Here is a 21,507-nt window from a genome sequence, read left to right on the forward strand (position 1 = left end):
CATATCGTTAAGCGTATTGAAACACGGATGTTGAGGATTAGAGTGGACTTTCAGGAAATATGTTTGGCTGATGTATGTTCTCTGGAGATGGAGTGACCACTCATTTGATTCCACATGCAAACTTTCAATAGGACTTGTTTTGAAAGCGCCAGTGGCCAGTCGAATTCCTAAATGGTGAACCAGATCTAGCATCTTTAGCGCGCTCGGGGCTGCAGAATGATAAATCACGGCACCGTAGTCCAATCGTGATCGAATGAGGCTTTTGTGAAGATTCATCAAACATTTTCTGTCGCTGCCATATGTTGTATGGGATAAAATTTTCAGTAGGTTCATTGTTTTTAAGCATTTCACCTTGAGATACTTTATGTGTGGAATAAATGTTAGCTTAGAGTCAAGTACGATACCTAAGAACTTGTGCTCTTTGTTCACAGGGATTTGCTGGCCATACATTTCGATATTGGGATCTGCAACGAGGCCTCTCTTTCTTGTGAAAAGCACACAAGAACTTTTGTTCGGGTTCACTTTAAATCCGTTTTCGTCTGCCCATTCGGATACTTTGTTCAAGCCCTGTTGTACTTGCCTCTCACACACTGCAAGGCTGCAGGATTTGAAGCCTATTTGTATATCATCTACGTAAACAGAATAAAAAATGGCTGGCGGTAATGAAGCACGAAGGCTGTTCATTTTCACGATAAAGAGTGTGCAGCTAAGCACACCTCCTTGAGGTACACCATTTTCTTGTATGAAAGGTCGCGACAGTACATTGCAGAGTTTCACGTGGAAGGTACGTTTGGACAGATAGCTTTCTATTATGTTTAGCATATTTCCACGGATGCCCATCCCTGATAAGTCTCGCAAGATCCCGTATCGCCACGTCGTGTCGTACACCTTCTCCATATCGAGGAATATCGATAAGAAGAACTGTTTATGTACAAATGCATCGCGGATATTTGCTTCAATGCGTACAAGATGATCAGTTGTGGACCGCCCTTCTCTAAAGCCACACTGATAGGGATCAAGCATATTGTTCAGTTCAAGGAAATGTATTAGTCTACGATTAATCATTTTTTCGAATAGCTTACAAAGACAACTAGTTAGAGCTATCGGGTGATAACTTGCTGCCAAGGAAGGGTCTTTACCCAGCTTCAAGACGGGAATAACAATAGCTTCCTTCCATGAGGATGGGAGGTATCCGGCAGCCCAGATAGAGTTGAAAAGTGCCATAAGTGTCATTTGTGTGTCTTCGTGCAAGTTCTTAATCATGTCATAGATGATTCTGTCAGCTCCCGGTGCAGAGCTTCTACACGTGTTCAATGCAGCTTTAAGCTCGGCAATATTAAAGGGACGGTTATATGGTTCATCTGGACGGCATTTACGATCAAGTGTACTAAATTCAGCTAATTGTTTATATGTGAGGAGTGATTTTGTGTAATGTGTGGAGCTTGATACATGTTCGAAGTGTTCGCCCAGAGCGTTCGCCTGGTCCTCCAAGGTAGTCCCTTGGTCGTCCACTAAGGGCAGAGGGTGGATTTGTTGCCCCTTTATCTTTCGTACGCCATTCCATACTTTGGACTCTTGGGTGTAGGAAGTGATGCCCGAGAGAAACCTCTCCCAGCTAGCCCTCCTTGCCTGTCTCCGTATGCGCCTTCCTTGTGACTTTCCGAGCTTAAATTCTATGAGGTTTTCTGCTGTCGGGGAGCGACGCAGCAAACCCCACGCTTTGTTTTGTTTCTTTCGTGCCAGTCTGCACTGTTCATTCCACCAGGGTACCAGTCTTTTACAAGAGAGACCTTGTGTTTGGGGAATGAACTTTTCAGCTGCGTCGATTATAAAACAAGTAAAATATGCTACTGCATTGTCTAAGTTAAAATCAGTGATAAAATCTCGTGATAAGTAAGTTGCTTCCTTAAAATCATTCCATTCGGCGAAGGCTAGTTTCCATCGGGGTGTATGTAGGGGGCATTCATATTGAGGCACTGACTTTAACATTACAGGGAAGTGGTCACTTCCATAGGGATTTTTTATTACATGCCATTGCAAGTCCGGGTAAATTGAGGCCGAGCCAATAGACAGGTCTATTGACGAATATGAATTATTATGAATATTATAATAAGTTGGCTCCTTCTTGTTGAAGAGGCATGCACTGGAGTTCACAAGAAAGTTTTCAATGAAACGACCTCTCGCGTCACGTCGCGAGTCCCCCCACATGGTGTGGTGTGCATTAAAATCACCTGCGAGTATGTAAGGGTGCGGAAGCTGGTCAATTAGTTTACAAAAATCACTTTTTTCCAGATGAAAGTTAGGGGGTATGTATATGCAACATACAGTGATCAATTTATTAAAAAGAATTGCCCGAATTGACACTGCCTCAAGGGGTGTCTGAAGGGCGACCTGGTGACAAGCTATGGACTTGTCTACAACTATTGGTACACCGCCAGACGAGGTATTCGCCTCGTTGCGGTCTTTACGGTAGATGGCGTACTGACAAAGAAACTTTGTTTGTGTGCATTTAAGATGTGTCTCCTGAACACACAGCACCTTTGGGTTATGTTTGTGTAAGAGTTCTTTAATGTCATCGAGGTTGTGGATAAGACCTCTAACGTTCCAGTGTATTATTTGTGTAGCCATATTCGTGTTTTTATGCTGTGTGTCAAGAGGAGTCAAGTCAGAGGAATGACTTACGGAGCCTTCTCAGGCCCCGTGATGATGGTACGAGTTTTGTCTTTTTTGGAGCGGTCGCGAGACTCGCGCCGCTCCCGAGGCGCTAGATGCGCCTTCTGGCTCGGGGTTGTGTCCATCGACTCTTGGGAGCCGCTGGACTTCCCGCTCACACGAGCGGGGTGTTTTCACCTTAGGCCTTGCCTCGAAAAGCAGGGCCTTGGAGGCCACCAACCCAGAGGTCGATGGGCCCTCCTTCAGGTACGGCGCAGCAGCGCTGGCTGCTGACGCCACGGGGGCTGGTGGCAAGGCCGCAACCACGCTCGTTGTGGGCTGGGCCGGAGCCGGAGTCTGCTGCGACATTGCCCCCTTGTGCGCCGCACCAGCATACCCTGAGGTATGGAAAAAGGAAACATGTTTCCGCGCTTCTTGAAATGAGATGTTTTTTTTTATTTTCATTGTTATTATGTCTTTTTCTTTTTCCCATGTGGGGCAGGTTCGAGAGTATGCTGCGTGTCCACCATCACAGTTGGGACAGAGGGGTGTGCCATTACAGTTGTTGGATTCATGTTCGTGTTCGCCACACTTTGCACAGGTTAGTCGGCCACGGCAGCTTTGTGACCCATGGCCATATCTCCGATACTTGAAGCATCTTCGGGGGTTTGGGATGTAAGGCCGGATTCGAAGTTTGGTATATCCTGTTTCTAAGGTTTCTGGTAGAACGCTGGACGCAAAGGTGAGGATGAGATGTTTAGTTGGGATATCTTGGTTGTCTTGCTTGATCTTTATTCTTTGCACCTGAATCACATTGTGTTCTTTCCAGCCCTCCGGGTGCTCTTCCTCGCTTAGGCTCAACAGATCTTCATCAGAGATGACTCCTTTAGACGTGCTCAGTGATCGATGGGGGGTAACAGTGATTTTCACATTACGGAACGCTAAGAGACTGGAGAGTTTGCCATGTTGTAGAGTGTCGCGGACCTCAAGAAGAAGGTCGCCACTGCTCAGTTTCGTCACTTTGTAGCCAGCACCTAGTGTTTCAGTAAGGCATTTAGATACGATGAAAGGTGAGATAGTTCTGACTGTCTTTTCAGGATCTTGACTGTGTATTACATGGTAGCAGGGGAAAGTTTCTTTGCGCTGCCTGAATAGTTGAAAAGTTTCTTCGGTGCGCCCTCTTTTTGAAAGAGGACGATCGGAAAGGGGGGGAAATGACGTGTTAGCCATGCAGAATGCATTTATTTCGGTAGCTACGCCAGCCGCCCACCACCGAGCCCAACATGGGGACGCCACGAGTCCAGGAGGAAATGCAGACGCCAGCTGTATGTAGCCACTATAACCTAATATAACATACCCAAGGTTGGATACATACACCAGGTTAACCCTTGCCGCCTAGAAATCCGGAAGTGAGAAGAAGTGATAAGAAGACAGGAAAGAAGAGATAGCGAGAGGGAAAGCAAAAGATTGAATAGAGGGACAGGAAAAGGCGACTGCCGATTTCCTCCAGGTGGGTCAGTCTGGAGGTGCCGTCTATGTGAAGCCGAGGCCGAAGAGGTGTGTTGCCTCCGCCGGGGGGCCTTAAAGGTCCAAACACCCAGCATCGGCTCAACGGCCAGGATCCCCTTTTCCCCAGACACGGCTAAGCTGCGCACGGCTACACGCGGGAGGGTCCAACCCTCGTGTGCTCGGGTACGTGGTGTCGCGACACACCAAACGCCTGCTGACGCAGACGCCCCTGCAGGGTTCAATAAACGATGTGTTTTACCTTATTCACCCAGGGGACTTGGAAAATCAACTACGTCTCAGGCACATGATGCATAAAAATAGGGGAAAAAATGGCTATTTCATGAATATTTTCAAAACACACAATTAATTCGCAAAAGGAATGTGCTGTACATAATGAATAATGTGGCCTACATTCTCCCTAAATGTCAAATTGCTGCCGTTATTATGGCATCAGGGAAATTTTGATAGCATTGAATATATCGCCTTGAGAAAGGCAGTAAACGATGGTTTGCCCATTTTTATGTAGCACCTAATTAAGCCACACAGTTCCTTTATTCCTGTACCTTGTCACATTCCTGTACATGAACCCCATTTTTTTTTTTACAATATGAGCTCTGAATTTCATTCCCTCATGACACAGTAAAAACACGCACATAAGGTTTAAAAAGGAAAGCAAACTACAAACGCAATCCATCTGATTGCAGTCATGCTCGAACGCAACTGCAACGCTGCGATCGAGCGCGGCCACGCTTCTGTTCTACACGCTCCGACGTTGACGGCCAGCGCTTCCGGCACATTCAGGAGAAGGCAACGGTGGTGCCATCTGGATTTTCAATTAAAAAATGCCTCAGCGCAGAGCCCTCGTTGGACCCACTCGCTCAATCCAGTACACTCTAATCCCACGCTGGAACACGGCAGAAAATGACAATTTCAGTGCGTGCACGCATGACTGCACGACGTGGGAACAAGCAGACGAAACAGACAAGCAGACTTCACCTTCCTCCTGGGAGACTGCGCTGACCAGCTCAGACCCACAAGAGCAGCAACAGCTGATCCGGCGGGCACGCGAAGTGGCGCGAGCCAATGGGGCCCTGAACTAAGGGCTCCACCCTATGAGGAAGTCACCCAACCTCATTGCAAATAAATGCTTTTTCTCTCTCTCTCTCTCTTTCTCTTGCTGCGGTGCAAAGTAAAACAAAAACATGCAGACATTCGGTTTGCGTGTTTTATTATTTCTTAAAGCTTCTAAGCTTTAATTAGTCTATTCTAGCAACATATTACACATGTTGCCTTGAATAATCCTTGAAGTCACATGTCACCATGAGCGACGTCACAGCGTGAACACGTGTACGTAGGCGCACTAGCACATGTACGTCATCCTCCAGCTTGGAGCGCGGTGGTCGCGAGGAGAAGGGAAAACGGCATTCAGTTTGGAATTTCAGATATTTCTGCGGCGCATTGTATGCTCTGCGTTTGTCAGCTCAAAATGGCCAGACCTGGTGAGGGGCCCTTTAAACCAAGTCCTACACCACATACCCAAAGGCGATACCCAGGCTATTCAGGGCCTTGATTTTACAAAGGCCTTCGACTATGTAGGACATCATGCCATACTGGAGAATCTCCATTACCTAGGGGTAGGCCAGAGAACCTACAATTAAATCAGAGTTCTTCAACCACCGCACAGAGGAACTAAGAATAGGGGAACGTCAATAAGACAAGATCCCTCTCGGAAGTCATGGCACACCAGAGGGATTTGTTCTGCCCCCTTCTTCAATGTACCAATGATCCAATTGCCGGAACAACTCAATAATTTTCCAGATCTACAACACAGTCTGGTTAAAGGTAGCGATGTAGATATAAAAACCACGCAATAACAAGCTGTAGGTATGGTGGAACAGTATGCAACCAACAAAGGCTTACCTGCTCCCAGCAAAAATCAGAATTCTCCCTACTCAGAGTGCCTACTAACTGCAAATGCAACACAGGACCATCCCCAGAGATCACTGTGCAAGCCAGAGGAGGCCCGACTCAGGAGGTGAACACCAACCAGGTACTCGGCCTCTCCATGCAAGCCCACAGGAACAACAGCAAAACCATTCACGAAGCATGCGATTTCTAATACGGCATAGTGCATATCCCCCCATTCAATCTTTCATCGTTGAATCTAAATGCTTCTGGCGCAATTACAGGATTGCCACTATGGCAGCAAACCTGCAGTTGATATGCTCATCCATGCATGCACGGGTCACGTTACAAAGAGTAACGCCAGCATTGTGAAATGTTTTGAACTTGTAGTCTGGTGTAATTTTATTTTGTTGCAGTGCTGGAAAGCCATCCTTCTGGATCAGATGATAAAAGCCGGCAAGGAAGAGAAAACAGTTGCAGAAGAAGCCGGGGCTTTTTGTGAAAATGGCGTAACCCCCCACATCACAGTGATTGTCGATGGTGGTTGGTCACATCACAGTCATAGACACTGATATTCCGTCAATCCTGGTGTGGCTGTTAATATAGAAAAGCTGACTAAAAAGCTCCTGTACTTAAGAGTGAGAAACAAACTGTGCAGCACGTGTGAACACTACGCCAGGACGGGCAAGGAGAAAAAAGAGCATCTGTGCTATAAGAATTGGAACGAAAGCTCAGGTGCAATGGAGTCCAATATTATCGTTGAAGGCTTCCAGAAGAGCGTTGAAATGCATGCTGTCGAATATCGGACGTTCATAGAGGGCGGCGATTCTTCAGTCTTGCATCAGATCCTTACAAAAGTGGAATATGGCCGTTTTGTAAAGAAGAGGAGTGCGCGAACCACGTAGTGAAATGCTACACCACTTGCCTCTACGCTATTGATAAAGAAACTAAAGGAAGTTCAGCCTACCTAAGTGGTCCCAGAATTAAGCGCATAAAGAATGGTTCATGGAAGGCCATCAAGCATTATGCCAACGTTCTGCAGGATGTACAAGGCACTGCAGAAGAGAAAGATGCACAGAAAGCAGAACTCGCTTTATAGCCAGCTGCCAACCTCATAAATGGTTCAAAACATGTGTTTGGGTGCCACGACAAATGTAAGAGCTATTTTTGTGGTGGCACCGAAGGCGACAACGTTTATGAGAATATGCCTAGTGGTTCAGCTGAATATAGTGACCGCCGCCAACATAATTGTGGAGAAAGCTGGCCGTCTTGTCACGAATGACACCAGTAACCTTGCCAAGGCAGTAATGTCACTGATAGCCGAATTGTCCCGAGGAAAGCAGATAAACAGGTGTCAGAAAGGTTCACATGAACATCGGTAATATGGAGCTGGGCTCAGCTTTCAGCTGAGGCCCTACTGGCATTGTGCTACAAACAAGGCGGTCATCTGCAAGAGTCCTCCAGTCATCTTGAAGCGCTATGCAAACAAGAAAATGTTTCGGAAGGCTAGCAAAGAGTCTCTGAGGTGAAAACTATTTGAGGAAAATGGCCACCGGCAGCGTCGGCGCAAGGAGTCCCCGATGAAAGACTCAAGGTGCCATTACGGCCCGAACTGCAGGAAACCCGATATGCCACTTGAACATTTCTCAGAAAAAGAAGCCAATATTTTGAAAAGCTTGCAGGCTGACAAAAAACGGGGGTTGAGATTGAGGAAGACACTAGAGGTCAAGCAGACAACTGCATGTGGCATGTAGAAAGACAAATGCGTTTAACTGCATCCAATTTTTACGCAGTGTGTAGAAGCAGAGAGTTGACGCCGTGTGACGCACTCATGAAAAGCCTACTTTACAAAAATAGTTTCACTAGTGCCACTCTTGAGCATGGTAAGCAGCAAGAACAAGTCGCAGTGTGGTTGTATGAAGAAGAGACAGGAACTCACGTGCAACCATGTGGGTTACTTGTTGATCAAGAGTATGGTTTCTTGGCAGCATCTCCCGATGAATTAGTTGGGAGCGACGGTATCTTGGAGGTCAAGTATCCGTTTACAGCAAAAGAAATGGAACCATGTGAGGCTTCTAAGAAATTCAACCAGAGGAACCAAATCCTCAAACCACCCACACTAAGCAATTCTCATAGGTACTACTATCAGGTGCAAGGTCAGCTAAATATCACCAAAAGAAGTTTCTGTCACTTTGTTGTCTGCACATCAAAAGGAATTCACGTACAGTGGATTGAAAGGGAAGAAAGCTTTTGGAAATTGAAAACGCTTCCTTTCCTCGTCAGATTTTACAGAGTCTGCCTGCTTCTCGAAATTGCAGATCCCCACATTATGCGCAGCATACCCATCCACAGGCCACAGTAGAATGAGCGAGCGATTGAAGCACAGCGAAAAATCAAAGAAGCTGCAATGAAGAGCAAGGTTAAAAAGCACAGTGGCCTCTCCGACACTCGCCGTGACCTCGACTCGTAGGCTTGCCGGTGCATCAGCTCTGTGTTGAGAAGCTATCCCTAGCATAGCGCGCACTTTTATCAGTGTTTGTGAACAGACGACTTGTAATGCTCTCTGTGGTGACTAGTCTTTTGAAGAATAGAAGAGAAACCAAGGCCGGTATTTTGTAGCAATGCCTTTCCTATGCTAATGCCTTTTTGCACTTTTTGCGCTAGGTCAGTAGTCAGAGCGACGGTCTGCTCACGTTAACAGGATCAGCTGGCCGTGAGCGGTGGGTGATAAGACTAGTATAGAATAAAGCATAACGCATCACAACAAAATACCGGCCTAAGGCACCACCGTGCGAGCTGTCTGTAGTAACAGCTTATGCAATTGAAAAGCTTTTTAGTTAGTTTCTTTAAAGATGCCCCATGGGAAATGAGCCCAGGGTTATTCCTTCACAAGGTGTACAGTTGTTTACACGTGGTCATGGCCCTTGCAATGTTGATTAGTAGATGTGACTGCATTGGCCTTTGCCCTGCGAAATGTTGTCATGCTTACTTTATTTAGCTTTTTTGTCGGTGACCATTTTTCATGAGATTGTCACAGTTATTCAGGGACAATTTAGTGAAGTTCGTAGGGAAACGTGCCTACTGTGTCCAAAAGTTTTGAATGTTGTCACCCATTGTGATAGCGAAAGTCTTGTCGAATCAGATTACGTGCGCGACGACAATGTTATTGTACATTCTTCTATGCAAGCGAGCTCAATCGATTACTCGAATGTACCGGTTCCAATACGTGTATAAATAACGCGCCACCTGACCCGTTATTTCAGATTCAACAACTGTGCTCATGCAGTTATCCGCTAATCTTCTTCAACAGAAGGCCTGATTGGCGATAGAAAAACCGTGAACATTGACCCGCACAGGCAACGTTCTCTATCTTCTTTTTTCCTCTTTGCCGGCTTTGTGCGCCGAGTGCAAACCTATTCATTGTCATAGCATAGTGTAAAATGGGTTTTTCCTCCGAATAGAGAGGAAAAGGCACCATGCATGTAACTTAGATGTGTTTGATATTTGAACATTTGTCCAACAGAATTTCTTCACTGTATTTTTTTAGAAAAATATAATCGACTCATGTGCACTTTTCATCTGAAAACATGGAAAATAAACAACAGTACTCATACGGGGAAAAATTCCGCTCCTGAAGTCAAGGTCACGGGTTCAACACCAGGCCATACTGACCACATTTTGATGGTGGCGATCTGCAAAATTACCCTTGTTTGAAGCATTGTGAGCCCTGGTTGACATGACAAAGGAAGCACACATTGTGAAATATGCGCAAATCATATCATATATTTGCGTCGCTCATACAATCAGATTTCATAAGAGTCGGTGACAACAGACAACAGATAGAAGCATCGATAATGTTCGAGAAACTTCCGATACATGCAGGCGTGTCCTGCGCAGAGCGATAACGCTGTGCTGCATCGGCAAAGAGCATTCCTTCAGTCATGACTGAGTGGCGTTGCCTGATGGGGGAATATGAACTACTCACAAGATGGCTGCCGTAGTACCACCACCTTAATGGAAAATTCCAATGGCCAATTCATAGAACCTCCAAATCATTACCAGTTCTTTCAGAGCAAGAGTGTTTCGGTGGCAGGTCAGGCACGCTAACAGTGTGCTCCAATCAGAGATCGGTAGATTAGTACAGTTAATATCACTCAGCAGATCAGCCGAAGATCTCTAGAAAAGTTGCCACAGGGGACGGTAATTCAAGGATGCTGGATAACTCTTTAAACCAGTTTCCAAATGAGCTAGTGTCCCTATGCAACAATTGTAGTAAGCCAGAGCTCCTCAAATAATATTGGAGGATGCAAATGAATCATTCAGTATATTTGTGTGGCATAGTCATAGCTCGCATCCCTATAACAGTAGCGACTGCAGCAGCCTTGGCTGTACTAGAGTTCAATGCGAGTGCATGTGGCGTATCAAGAGATTACTCGAAAAGCTGGAGCTGGGTTAAGGAGTCCAGACAAGGAAGCATGTCCACCAAGTAACTGGAACACGCATTTCACGAGCACAGACAAGGGCACTTGACAGATCTGAAGATCAAAAAAAGAAAGAAAGAGAAGACTTCAACCGATCGCCATCATGCAGTGTCGCATTGAAGAAGGCACAAACTAGGAAGCAGAGGGTTTCTGACAATTCACTATTCACCATAAATTAAAGAAGCATGCCCTGCAATCTTAGATTTTTCTCAGTTTGCACTTTTGGGCCAAACACCACCTTTAGGAAAACTATCACTTCCAAACTGCTTTGCCATAACCTGCTTTCAAGGTGTTTTGTAGAGTGAAATTTTGTCGGAAACAAGATAAGGCACTTTTCAAGTTTCTAAATATTTTTATAACACAATATAGATCGAATATCTGGAGATAACATCAAACCAACATACAAAATTTTATGCAAATAGCATAAAAAACACAAGTGGCTGCCCTTATCCTGCACTATAGACTACCTAGAAGATACCTATTCACGAACAATTAATGTATCCTCCATATTATATAAAATCATAGTTTTCCCAATAACATACTCAATGGCTCAATATGATGGCCATAATATTTTTTTGCTGTTTGAGTCAGGGTAATGGAAGTTAAACAATATTTTAATAATGAAAACGGGAATCATCCCACAATAGTTCCATAAAATCAGTTAAATGGTTCAAAAGTTCACCCTTTAGCTCTGCAAACTGCCCTGAGAACCATGGATCTATTAACAGTATGATGTTAAGGTTAAGGAATAAGTATGATGTGCAACATACAAGAGTTGGCTGTCCTGACAAGTTGCTGCAAGGGCTTCAGGACTCTCTGGCTAGGGAATTGAAATGGCAGAGGTTGCTTGCCAGCTGAATGGTGCACTGTGAAAGTTGGTAATGGCTTCCCTGAAGGCAGAAGTGGCACACCAACTGCAGAAAGCAAGCAAAAGCACTCATTCATTGATTGCATACATAGCCAAAGAGAAAGCAAACCACCTACTGCATGTCTTTCATACTCTCAAACTTAGCATGCATGCCAGCTTGTCAACTGTGGGGACCCTGAAACAATCTTCACGGAGAGCAGTTGTCTACTCAATGCATTTTATTTGAAAAAGGTGCTTTGTTAAACAATTCTATAGCACATGTGAGGCAGAATAATTCAAAATGCCTTGAAGACATGCAAGTCTTCAAGACATGCAAGTGCCTCACATCTACACTGCCACCAGGAGCTGTTTTGCTGCAAAGACCAAATACCACGCCCTAATCAAACTCAATTCCTACCATTTAAAGGTGTTCTCCAATTAGTTAAGAAAGGTCACCAAGACAGAGTCAATTGCGTTCACTCAGCAGGATTAAGCAGCATGATCGCAGTTGAACGGATGGTGATCCAAACTGCCGTGAGGCACGATCATCCACGACGACTTATTGTGATCAACGTGTAAGCAAACCATTGGTGCTTGTTTCGAGTGGTGTCTTTCATTGAATATCTTTTGTTGGATGCTCCAAATTCAATCTCATGTAACGATAGACAACATAATGAAAATCAGCCAGCTAGCCCGGTTGCAGCAGGTGTGCAAAATTTTGTTGGCCTAACTGCACTATTGGGTTCAGAATTTTTTTTGGATAGGGCTTTGCCAGTAAGTTTGTCTCCCGCCAATAAAGCTTTTACACAAAGGGCTGTCAAGACAAGGAGAACGATAGGTTTCGTGGCGAAAAGCGCAGTGTACCTGTAGCGCCTGTGGTAAAGATGGCAATCAATAAGGGCATGTATGCTAGGCCAGTATAACGCAAATTATTCCAATCTGCTTTTATATCAAATCGGCCATTAGCCCTCCCGTGATAGGTCAGAATGGCACAGGCTCTGCCCATATGGTTGTGGCACCCACCCATATGGGTTGCACCCGAACCATTTTGACCCACCAGGCAGGGGTAATGGCCGATTTGGAATAAAAACAGATTGGAATAGTTTTACGTTATAGGGCCCCTGGATCAGTGTTCATAAATCTAACTATAGCCTTTCAAAAAATTAACCACCGCATCTTTTAAACTTGAATCTATTGAAATAACATGTCCTGCTTTAATACAAAATTGCTTAAAAGTTAGAACACAAATAGTAAGAATTAACAGTGTTCTTTCTAAATCAATGATAAAAAACATAAGCCTACCACAGGGATCCATACTTCGCCCACTCTTGTTTTTAATATAAGTTAATGACCTACCTAATTGCCTGCTTTCTTCCAACTACATTCTTTGTGCAGACACAACTACCTTTACAACTGTGCAAGAAACCTAGTTTGAAAACTTAATACTACGTAACTTAAACAACGAGTTAAAGTGGTGCAATATTAACCAGCTTGATATAAGCTCATCTAAAACTAAATCTGTTTTATTCACGTCCCACCAACGCTCATTCGCATTCATTCCTCCGCTCTACCCTGGTAATAATCTTATTGCCCACAGTGCTTCCTGTAACTATTAGGGTGTATAACTTTTTTTTTCTCATTTATTTACCCTAAAGGCCCAGCTTGGGCATTACATGGGGGGGGGGGGGAGAGGAATAACAATTGATATACAAACGTATAAGGCAATGTGCATGTAAGTCAAATATCCTTATATGAAGTCATACATGCTCTGCAACCTTTACATCTCTTCTCATTCGACAACATAAGATGTCAATAATTCTTGTATACATTGTACAAACTGATTATAACCTTAAATTTTAACACATAACCGGCATTCGGCAGAAGGCAACCTACGGAATAAGGACAGTTTTAAAAGCTCGGTATGTATTTTAGCATAAAACGCTACTTTCCTTATGCTACTCATTTATCCATTCGCATATAAACTATTGCATTGCATGCGGTGCAATATGTACACTACCCATTTGCAATCATTACCAGTATTACAAAACCAGGCTGTTAAAGTAAGTACTTTTAGTAGTAACCATTTCAATGCCAAACAGTTATTACGTAACTATAGCATTCTTACTGTAGACAAACTTATAATTAACTTTAGTCTTTGTATGTATTTATACCGACAACTAAACGCTCACTACAAAAGTCTGATACCTCTATCTTGTCTAACGAAGACTAATCTTAAGAGATTTGCACTAAAACAATAATTTTATTCTTCCCAAGGTACGCAACAATTATGGTAAGCAGAGAGTCCATTTTTCGTACGTTTCCTTCTGGAACAGGCTACCTTCAACTATAAAGTCATGTAAATGATTTAAATTTAAACGAGAACTAAAAGACCATATTTTTATCAACTACAACCACTTATGTCTTTTTTTTCTTTTTCTCCCTTCCACATGTACACATTGTTAATACTTACGCTACAGAAATAAAAGTTACCCGCCGTGGTTGCTCAGTGGCTATGATGTTGGACTGTTGAGCAAGAGGTTGCGGGGATCGAATCCCGGCCACGGAGGCCACATTTCGATGGAGGCGAAATGCGAAAACACCCGTGCACTTAGATTTAGGTGCACGTTAAAGAACCCCAGGTGGTCGAAATTTTCGGAGTCCTCCACTACGGCATGCCTCATAATCAGAAAGTAGTTTTGGCATAAAAACCCCCCCAATTTTTTTTTTTTTAGAAGTAAGAGTCCAGTTGCTTATGTCTCATTATCCATTTACTTTCTCATGGCATTTCTGCTTCTGAGATTAGTCAAATGTAATAATAATTATACTTTTTTACTAGCATGTCTGTAGCTGATTTGTATTAGTGCTGCTAAACCTAACTAATACTATGTTTGCTATTTCTTTATTTTTACATTATTTGTTGCAACTGTTGTTTATACTTTTACTTATATACTGTACAGGAGGTCCAATTACAGTCTCTGACCTCGGGACCTCCTCCTGTATAACATTTCCTTGTAATGTATCTTGTCTATTAATAATAAAAACCTCATTCATTCAGTACCAACACATGTCTATGCCACAAGTGCATGCAGTTGCATGACGATTTATTGGCCTCCGCTTTGAAACGGGGCAGGGACAAATCCGTCACCTAGCCTGCTTGAGTTACTCGAGTATGTTATCAATACTTTTCCTGCTAGCATTCTTGTATAAATCTAATCTTCTCTATCAACCTTGTACCCCTGCCTATGTCTAATGGATCCTGTCGTGTAAACCTCTTCCCTGCTTTTTTTTCCACCAATACTCTAAATGTCTCGCTTATCTCAACTGCTAACCCATTGATACTTTCATCTACTTTAAATTCAAGCACTTCTGGAAATTGTATGTTACTGGTCTAGCTGGGTGCTCCTCACATTCCATTGGGATGTGCTGAGTGGTCTCCAGATTTTTGCTGCAGAATACACATGCCTTAGCTAATTGTGAGTATTTTGACCGGCATGTTTTTGTCCTTAGGCAACCAGCTCGAGCCTCAAGTAGCAAGGCACATCCCTTTGTGTTATCGTACAAATTTTCTCTTTTAATTTCTTTTTTCTCATTCATGTAAATCTCCATGGCATTTTTCGTTTCCATTCTTTGCATCCGATTCGCTGTCTCTGTTTCTCTCACTTTTTTTTCTGATTACTCCTGGTTGTCTGTCTACATTTTCAATTACTCTGTACTCCTCTTCCAACTTTCTTGACCTCTTCCTCCATTCTGTGTCCACGATTTTTAGGTACAGACACTTGTGCACTTTAGTCGCCCACTTATTTTGATCCATGTTCCCGAGTCTTTCTTCAAAACTAATTTTGCTCTGCACTTCTCAGACTTCAAATGAGGCCCAACCCATGTCACTTTGCACTACTTCATTTGTGGTTGTGCCGTGGGCTCTCACACATTAAAATTTTTCACCCTTTGGTGGTTATCTTGTCCCACAACAATAATCGCCCTCTGCCTTGATTGCATTTCTTTTCTTAAGAGCTCAGCGCCACTACTTTCCTGTCAAGAATGCTGTGTCACGGTGATAACGCACAAGCCATTCGCAACTTGCAAGTACCGGGCTAGCAGCGTTAAAGGGACTGACAACAGGCCAGAATGTGTTGCGAGACGTTGATGGAAAATAAATGACCATGATTTATAGTGAAATATTTCAGCACATTGATCGTGGTTTAGGTAGGAGTTATAATTTTAAACTGGCAAAGAAAGTCTCAAAAACCAGTAAGTGGTGAGACCTGGCAGTGGAATCTTGTTTCTTTGAATGTATTCTATATGAGATTACCGTACATAAGTAGACTGTTATTAAATACAGCATAGCTATTGTTTAAAATTGCAGTTGGTATTTATTAGGCACTCACACATTATTTTATGCTTTGGAAATCAAAAATGCACGTGTGGCTATAGCAACACACTGAACTCTGCATCACGTGTAAAGGCATAGTTTCATTTTCGATCCGATTGGTTCCATTTTGCCTAGTTAAATACCAAAGCAGTTGGACAGGAAATCACGAAAACACTAGCTATTATCGCAGAAATAAATTCAACAATTCGGAAAACATGAATCACAGGAACATCGACTTGATAGGCAAATTTACACTTTGTTACAGCTCGTCCACACTTATCTGCCTCCCAGCCACAGCGACCCCATTTCAATAGGGGCAAAATGCAAAGAGTGCTCATGTACTGAGATTCAGGTCTCCCACTAATGCCGATGTATAATCGCTATCATGCTCACATATCACCGTTTTCAGTATGTTTCCAGTGAACGACTACATCCTCACTGCAGATAGAAAAATTCCGATAAAAAATGTTCCACAGCGTTTTCCACGTTGGCACTTCAAGATTAGACACTGTGGCCGGTAAGCTTTCCAGTGCAATAAAAAAAAAAAAATGGGTACCTTGAAGGTTGGTTGTCAGTCCCTTAAAACAAAGAAAATGCGGGCAAGACAGATGACGATTATTGTTGTGGGACAAGGTAAGCCCCATAGGGTGTAAAATTTTTTTAAGACTGCAGAGGCCCACCGATCAATGCCCAACGTATAGTACACACTACACCAATTCACATGCCTCAAACTCAAAATGCCGATTTGAGTAAGGGAAATTTAATGCAAAGCCCATAGTTGCATCTTCGATTTACTTCGAGTGAATTTCGGCTGTAGATAGTTAAAAAAAGTAATTATCAATTAATTTAATTATGGGGTTTTACATGCCAAAACCACTTTCTGATTGATTATGGGGCATGCCATTGTGGGGGACTCCGGAAATTTGGACCACCTGGGGTTCTTTAACATGCACCTAAATCTAAGTACACGAGTGTTTTCGCATTTCGCCCCCATCAAATAATGAATTAAACAATTTCTGCAAATTTTCTTTGCTCGTTACAGGGTTAACTTTCAACCCCGACAATATATCCGATTTTATGCACCTTAGGGATTAGCAGCGCCGCCGCGTAGCGGCTGGGAGAAGGCATCACCGCGGCGACCACGCTAGCGTGCGCTTTCGGCACATTAGCCAGTATATTCTAGGCACTTTAGCCAGAATAAAACTATTCCAATCTGTTTTTATTTCAAACCAGCTCTCCGTGATAGGTCAAACCCAAACCATTTTGGCCTATCACGCAGGTCTAATGGCCGATCTGTATTGAAGACTATTCCAAATCCGCCATTAGTCCTCTGTGATAGGTCAAAATGGCTTGGGTTTACGTTATCCTGGTAGATGTCGCAGCGCTCGGCTGGAAATGTTTGTTTTTCGATTGTTCTTTTTTTTTTGGCTGGGACACTAATACCAGTTACAAGTTTCACTGGCCAGAAACTATTATTATCATCATCATTAATGTGTCCTTGTTCGACGCTCTGCCTTATTCTCATGCAGAGCGCCCAGCTCGGCGGCACGCGCCTGCTGCCGTTTGCCGCTTACATGTGCCCTCCTGGAACAGTACCTGTAAAAAATTCAATCTATCGTCGCAACGAAAAAATCGGCCCGCGATTTATACGCCACCAGTCAGCACCTTGCCTTTCCATCCTAGCGCTGCTCTCGACGGCAGCTGATGCCCTGCAAATGTTCTGCACGCGCTCGCGTGGTCCGAAAGCTTCTGCTGCCTAGGCAACTATAGAACGCAAGGTACCGTGAGCCTGAGCTTGCCCAAAGGACACCAACGAGGAGCTTCACTATGACTATCACGGAAACAAAATATTATGAACACTTACAGCTTCTCTTGCTGAGAAACACCTTCAGAGCTCCGGTCGAGTTGCGTATGGCACACATAACGTCAGACATGCTGATGAGGAAGTCTTCGAACGTGCTGTAGCCGAAGGATGCATAGTTTATGTGACTGCCAAATCTCTTGGCGTAGCAATCCTGAAGCTGGCGCACGTTGATTCCATTCGTCATGTGGTCGGCCAGGAGCAAGCGCAAGTTGTTTTTCACCTGATCCAGCGTGTCATAGTATCTGGGGCTCGGCGGGAGACGCCGCGGTGGTGAAGTGAATAGCGTAGTTTGGGCAGGTTGAAACAGGCTCGGCGGGAGACGCCGCGGTGGTGAAGTGAAGAGCGTAGTTTGGGCAGGTTGAAACAGGCTCGGCGGGAGACGCCGCGGTGGTGAAGTGAACAGCGTAGTTTGGGCAGGTTGAAACAAGCTCGACCTTTTGTACGCCGGCGGTGAGCGTGAAGACCTGTAATGCGAATCCCTTTGACCTTTGACCAGCCTCTGGACATGCTCGACCTCTTCCGTCACCGTCGCTTTTACGTAGAAGTCACTGCCCACTTGTGACAACTGTGCTGTGTCCGGGATGCTACGAAGAAAGCTTAACGGGTCTTCAAAGCCAAACTTTGCGTATGGCAGTTCTAAACCCTCGCTATCTTTAAAAGCAATCAAGAAGCTCCTCACCGTCACGGGCCGCTTATCTGCAATGAGCAAAGCGCGGATGATGGCCTTTGTCGTGTCCAGTTCATCTCCACGTTCACACATGCTGGCCGCAGTACAGGGCGCCAAGACCGCGCATCTAACGTCCAGATCAGTGGTGCCCGACTATAAAAAAACACTACTAGGCAGAAAATGAAGTCCAGAAGGAACAGGCACAACAACGTCCTTGCTCCATCACGTCCCACGTTCGAATGTCACTGAATGGTCCGTGCCGCACGTGCCAACACGGTGGCACCACCTGAACCATCATCGACGATGACGTTCCATTATTCCCGATTTTCTTCTTCTTTTATCCAAGCGCTGCGCTTGGAATGGCTGTGTTTTGGGGAAGTGGTCAGCGCGAACTATTTTATGGGCACGATAAATAAAACAGTGCTACAAAAAACTGAAAAATTAGAAGGTGTCAGTAGAAAAACGCGCGAGCACTTCGCGCTTTGAAAACCCGTGACAGCTTGACAGCGACACAGCAACTTACGGGCACTGTTTCGATTTCAAACGCAATTGACAGAGGCGCCGAATGCGAACATGTGCTTCGCAGACAGTTTTAGCCGTAGCTACTGTAGCGTGACTGGTAGCAGTGTCGCATAAAACTACACTCTAATGAAGGCATTGGCGGGCAATATGCAAAAGTAATTACAATCAATCATTTTAGTTTACCGAATATGCACAAATTAGTTATTACTGTAGTTCTGTGGCGGCAGTGTCTATCGTGTAACGATGACTGTCTTCTTGTATTAAATCTCTAAAAAAAAATAAATATTTTGCGCTTACCGCTGCTCTGTTTTTACTCTAATTTTGCAGCAAGATAGCATTGCATCGTCTAAATTGTCCAATATAACATTTTGGCACAAGCTATGCCGAAATGAATTATGCACATTGAGATGTCGACACAGCGATGACACGGGATGTTTAATGTTTGTCGAGAGAAGACTGAAAGAATGGTGGTGAATGGTGCATGTAAAGAGAAGTTACATGTTTGCTGCCTTCTGCAGCTTGCGCGAAGGCGCCAATCGTGACCGAGAAATTCGATCGCAAACAAACGCGCACCGTTCGACAGCCACATAAGAGAAACAAGGCGCTCAATACCGCGGGCTAGGTCTGTGTGCATATACCCACGAGAAATGTGATCTATTTACTGATCTATTGTCTTTATGGCAATCATGGCAGTAGTTATATTGGCTGTATTGTCGGAAGAGTAGGCCGGGCGAAAAGCTGCCGACTTTTCCTTCCCATTGGCTGCCCGCGATAACGTGACTTGTCTACAAGCAGAATTTTTGGAGGCAACTGCTGGCATGATCTTTTTGCTGCGCTTCATCGCCAGGCCTCACGGAGGGTTCGCACGGTGAGTGTGCCCGGGAAATAGTTTCGCAGTGCGTGAACCGATATGGGGAATAATGTTGATGTTGATAATAATGCAGTGTTTCGTCTGAAAGATGACGTTAGATACGCTGGCATCTTTAGACGCTCATAGCTCGGGGGGGGGGGGGGGGGGGGTATTCTTTAAGTGTCCACCTAGTGGACACTTAAATACCCCCCCCCCCTCCTCCTTCCCACCCAAGCCATCAGGGTCTAAAGATGCACACGTATCTGACGTCACTAAACAGATGAAACATGATATCAATATTATTCACCAGATCAATTAAGGCACTGCATAACCATTACCCAGGCACGCTCATAATCGACTGGATTCAGGGTTGTGGCTCTGCACAATGTCAACATAGTTGTCCATCAGGTGGCTCAGCAGGCAGTCCAGTCTAAGTATTTGCAAATCCATGCTTTCCCCATGGTCACTCTAGCAACACTCCTGGCCGTGATGACTAGGATCCACGTAAGCATGCAAGTCCAGGTTCCCCTTTACTTGTCCCGATTTCAGGAAGTGCGGCTGCAGCACATTTACCCCCGTATTCAGAAATGCAACATAAGTCAAAGCCCATGCTTGACTTGATTTAAATGATGCCTGGCATTAACGTGCCCGAAGATGCTCACTGCGTTTCCTTCGGCGCGTTCACAATAGGTGTCACTTAGCTCAAGTCAAGTATGGTATTCGACTTAAGTTGCATTTCTGAATACGGGAGTTAGTGCACTGTCACTTCGGCAGTCCTTGGAACCTGGAGGAGGGAGCACAACCGGATTCCCAAAACATGCCCATATTGCTCAGCCCCAGCGGACCAGGTGGATGTCAGCCTCCCCACCTGGAGCTGTTTGGGAATGCAGGTGGACCCCAAACACTCCTTTCCAGGCTCCACATACCAGTTTGGTTGGACGTAGGCACCATATTTGACGATGCCACCACCTGAGATGTCTGGTATTCCAAAGGTTAGTGACTAGGTGGAAAGCAAAGAATGAGCTAACATTAATCCTACAGATGAATTTTCCAATCCTGCAATAAAGCAATAAGAAATAATTGCATCTTCAATCAGTTAATCTACAAGTACACACCAGTTTTCAGGGTTTCTTGCTCACAATGTGTCTATCATTGATACCCTAATTCGCCCGTCTGGCATGTTTGTACATACTAATTAGTTCTACTGGTGATGGAATAATTTACTGTTATATTTCAAAAACATTGTTTAAGCATGTGTTGAAACATTTGTTCCCCTAAAAACAAAAAGAAATGTGTTAAGCTTCCCTCTGTTACATGGGAAATTACTTGAAGCATCGTATTGCCAGATTACAGTCTAGAAGTCGGAAGACGTAATGTTGACCCACTGAAGAGAGCAAAGTTTAACTTGGTCACGTAATCTTGTAGAAAAACAACTGCACTAAAGAACTTCCAGATCACATTAACTTGTTTAAAAGTACTCTTAGAAACATAATCTTGGTTTGAGCTTGCTGGCGTGTCATAATTCAAAGAGATTCATGGTGCATACTAGACGAGGACAACGAACACAACGACAGGACTGGCTCCAAACTTCCAACCGAGTTTATCAAGACCATCAAATATTTTATAACTACAGCCAAGCCATGTGATTACAGAGTGGTTACGGCAGACTCATGGCTACACATTGCAAAGAATGCAGATGCTATCCAGAGTTAACTAAAACGAAGTTTATAGGCAGAGAACAGAACAGAAATTTTATTCATATTATGAAAAAATGGTATGCAAAAACGTCTGGATCCTTAGCCATAGGCTAGTTATGGATCCATGCAGTTATACAAAGAAAA

General features: G+C 44.2%; 1 protein-coding gene and 1 long non-coding RNA gene across 5 annotated transcripts in view; one reads left to right on the forward strand and one right to left on the reverse strand.

Annotated features, from left to right (window-relative positions):
- The window catches only part of LOC139047613 (uncharacterized), a 213,060-nt gene extending 194,179 nt beyond the window's left edge, over positions 1–18,881 (reverse strand). Inside the window, exons 1-2 of one of the 4 annotated variants that reach the window (XM_070521470.1) lie at positions 17,628–18,881; positions 11,318–11,461 (exon numbers count right to left, since the gene is read on the reverse strand). In XM_070521470.1, the coding sequence (XP_070377571.1) occupies positions 11,318–11,461; positions 17,628–18,387 (904 nt within the window). In that variant the 5' untranslated portion in view covers positions 18,388–18,881. Of the gene's footprint in view, positions 1–11,317; positions 11,462–13,864; positions 16,263–16,319; positions 16,670–17,627 lie in introns of those variants that run through there. The other 3 variants (XM_070521472.1, XM_070521475.1, XM_070521474.1) reach the window with 3 other exon arrangements.
- Positions 2,920–5,088, forward strand: LOC139047644 (uncharacterized). Its single transcript, XR_011507288.1, has 3 exons — positions 2,920–3,055; positions 3,155–3,253; positions 4,866–5,088. It is a non-coding gene; the product is annotated as an uncharacterized lncRNA (long non-coding RNA).
- Positions 18,882–21,507: the final 2,626 nt, after the last annotated feature.

Source organism: Dermacentor albipictus, chromosome 1, assembly GCF_038994185.2.
Source record: "Dermacentor albipictus isolate Rhodes 1998 colony chromosome 1, USDA_Dalb.pri_finalv2, whole genome shotgun sequence".
Taxonomy (NCBI): Eukaryota; Metazoa; Arthropoda; class Arachnida; order Ixodida; family Ixodidae; genus Dermacentor; species Dermacentor albipictus.